The sequence below is a fragment of the Malurus melanocephalus genome, unplaced genomic scaffold (genome assembly GCF_030028575.1).
Source record: "Malurus melanocephalus ecotype Western Australia unplaced genomic scaffold, MMel_1.1 scaffold_2603, whole genome shotgun sequence".
In the NCBI taxonomy this organism is placed as follows: Eukaryota; Metazoa; Chordata; class Aves; order Passeriformes; family Maluridae; genus Malurus; species Malurus melanocephalus.
The window spans coordinates 5581-6903 of record NW_026625835.1 but is presented as its reverse complement, the minus strand read 5'-3'; the positions used below and the strand labels follow the sequence as shown (position 1 = coordinate 6903).

At 59.9% G+C, this 1323-nt stretch overlaps 1 protein-coding gene across 2 annotated transcripts in view; it reads left to right on the top strand.

Moving 5' to 3' along the window:
- LOC130587875 (class I histocompatibility antigen, F10 alpha chain-like) overlaps positions 1-1317 on the top strand; it is a 2574-nt gene extending 1257 nt beyond the window's left edge. The window contains exons 3-7 of one of the 2 annotated variants that reach the window (XM_057388848.1): positions 56-328; positions 415-516; positions 615-651; positions 771-802; positions 1183-1317. In XM_057388848.1, coding sequence (XP_057244831.1) covers positions 56-328; positions 415-516; positions 615-651; positions 771-802; positions 1183-1199 — 461 coding nt within the window. In that variant the 3' untranslated portion in view covers positions 1200-1317. The remainder of the gene's footprint in view (positions 1-55; positions 329-414; positions 517-614; positions 652-770; positions 803-1182) is intronic. The other variant, XM_057388849.1, reaches the window with a different exon arrangement.
- The last annotated feature ends 6 nt before the right edge of the window (positions 1318-1323 follow it).

Here is a 1323-nt window from a genome sequence, read left to right as displayed (position 1 = left end):
CCAATCCCATCCCCACAGATTTCCATGGATGTCTCTCACCATTATCCCATTCCAGAGCCCCCTGATGTCCATGTGTCTGGAAAAGAGGAATACGGGATCCTGACCTTGTTCTGCCATGTGTACGGATTCTACCCCAGGACCATCGCAGTCAGCTGGATGAAGGGGGATGAAATCCGGGATCAGGAGACGCAGTGGGGCGGGATCGTTCCCAACAGCGACGGCACCTTCCACACCTGGGCCAGGATCGAGGCGCGGCCGGAGGAGCGGGAGCAGTACCGGTGCCGGGTGGAGCATCCCGGAATGCCGGAGCCTGGGATCTTTGCTTGGGGTGAGGCTGGGAATGTGCAGTGTGGGAATTGGGGAATTTCCAAATGGGGGTTCTCATCCCTCTCCTCACTATCCCGCATTTCCCAGAGCCAAAATCCAGTGTGAATCTCACCCTGGTGGTCACTCTGTCCCTCATCGCTGTCATTGCTGTCATTGCCATCGGATTTGGCCTCTGGAAGCTCCAATCCGGTAACACACGGGATGGGGGTCGGGAAGGGGCACGGATCCACCCGGCACTGTTCCGGGAATCCTGTGCCACGGGTGCTGATCCCACAGTTTTTCCATAGGGAGGAGGCAGCACTCTGGATACAGCCCTCCAGCCGGTGAGTACCAGTGGTGGATCCGGCTCTGGATCCCCTCCGTGCGGATTCCAGGATGGATCCTGGGGTTAATCCCGGTGTGTGATCCGTGCTGGAATCTCATGGATCTTCTCTTTCTGCAAGAACAGACGTGGGAACCAACGGCTCAACTGCAGGTACAGAGCGGGATCAGGGTGGGATTGCAGAGGGGGATCGGGGCAGGGTGGATGGAGTGGGATCAGGGAGGGATTCCGGATCAGGGGAGGGGTCCAGAGCGGGATCGGGTGGGATGGATGGGGTGGGATCAGGTGGGATGGATGGAGCAGGATTGGGGCAGGGTGGATGGGGCGGGATCAGGTGGGATTCCATTGGGGATTGGTGTGGGATGGATGGGGTGGGATCAGGTGGGATTCCATCAGGGATTGGTGCAGAATGGATGGGGTGGGATCAGGTGGGATTCCGGAGCAGCTCCCACTCTCCATGGGCTCCAGAGCCAGGTCCATCCTGCAGGATGGGGACAGGGACAGGGTGACACCGTGACCCGCTCTCATCCCAGCAGGAATCACCGCCTGAGCCACCCACAGAGCCGGATCAGCCCCTTTCCTCTCCCTGGGAAAGCCAAGAGCTGCTGGCAGAGCTCATCCCACTGCTCCCACCCATCCCATCCTCACCCACCCCATCCTCACCCATCCCATCC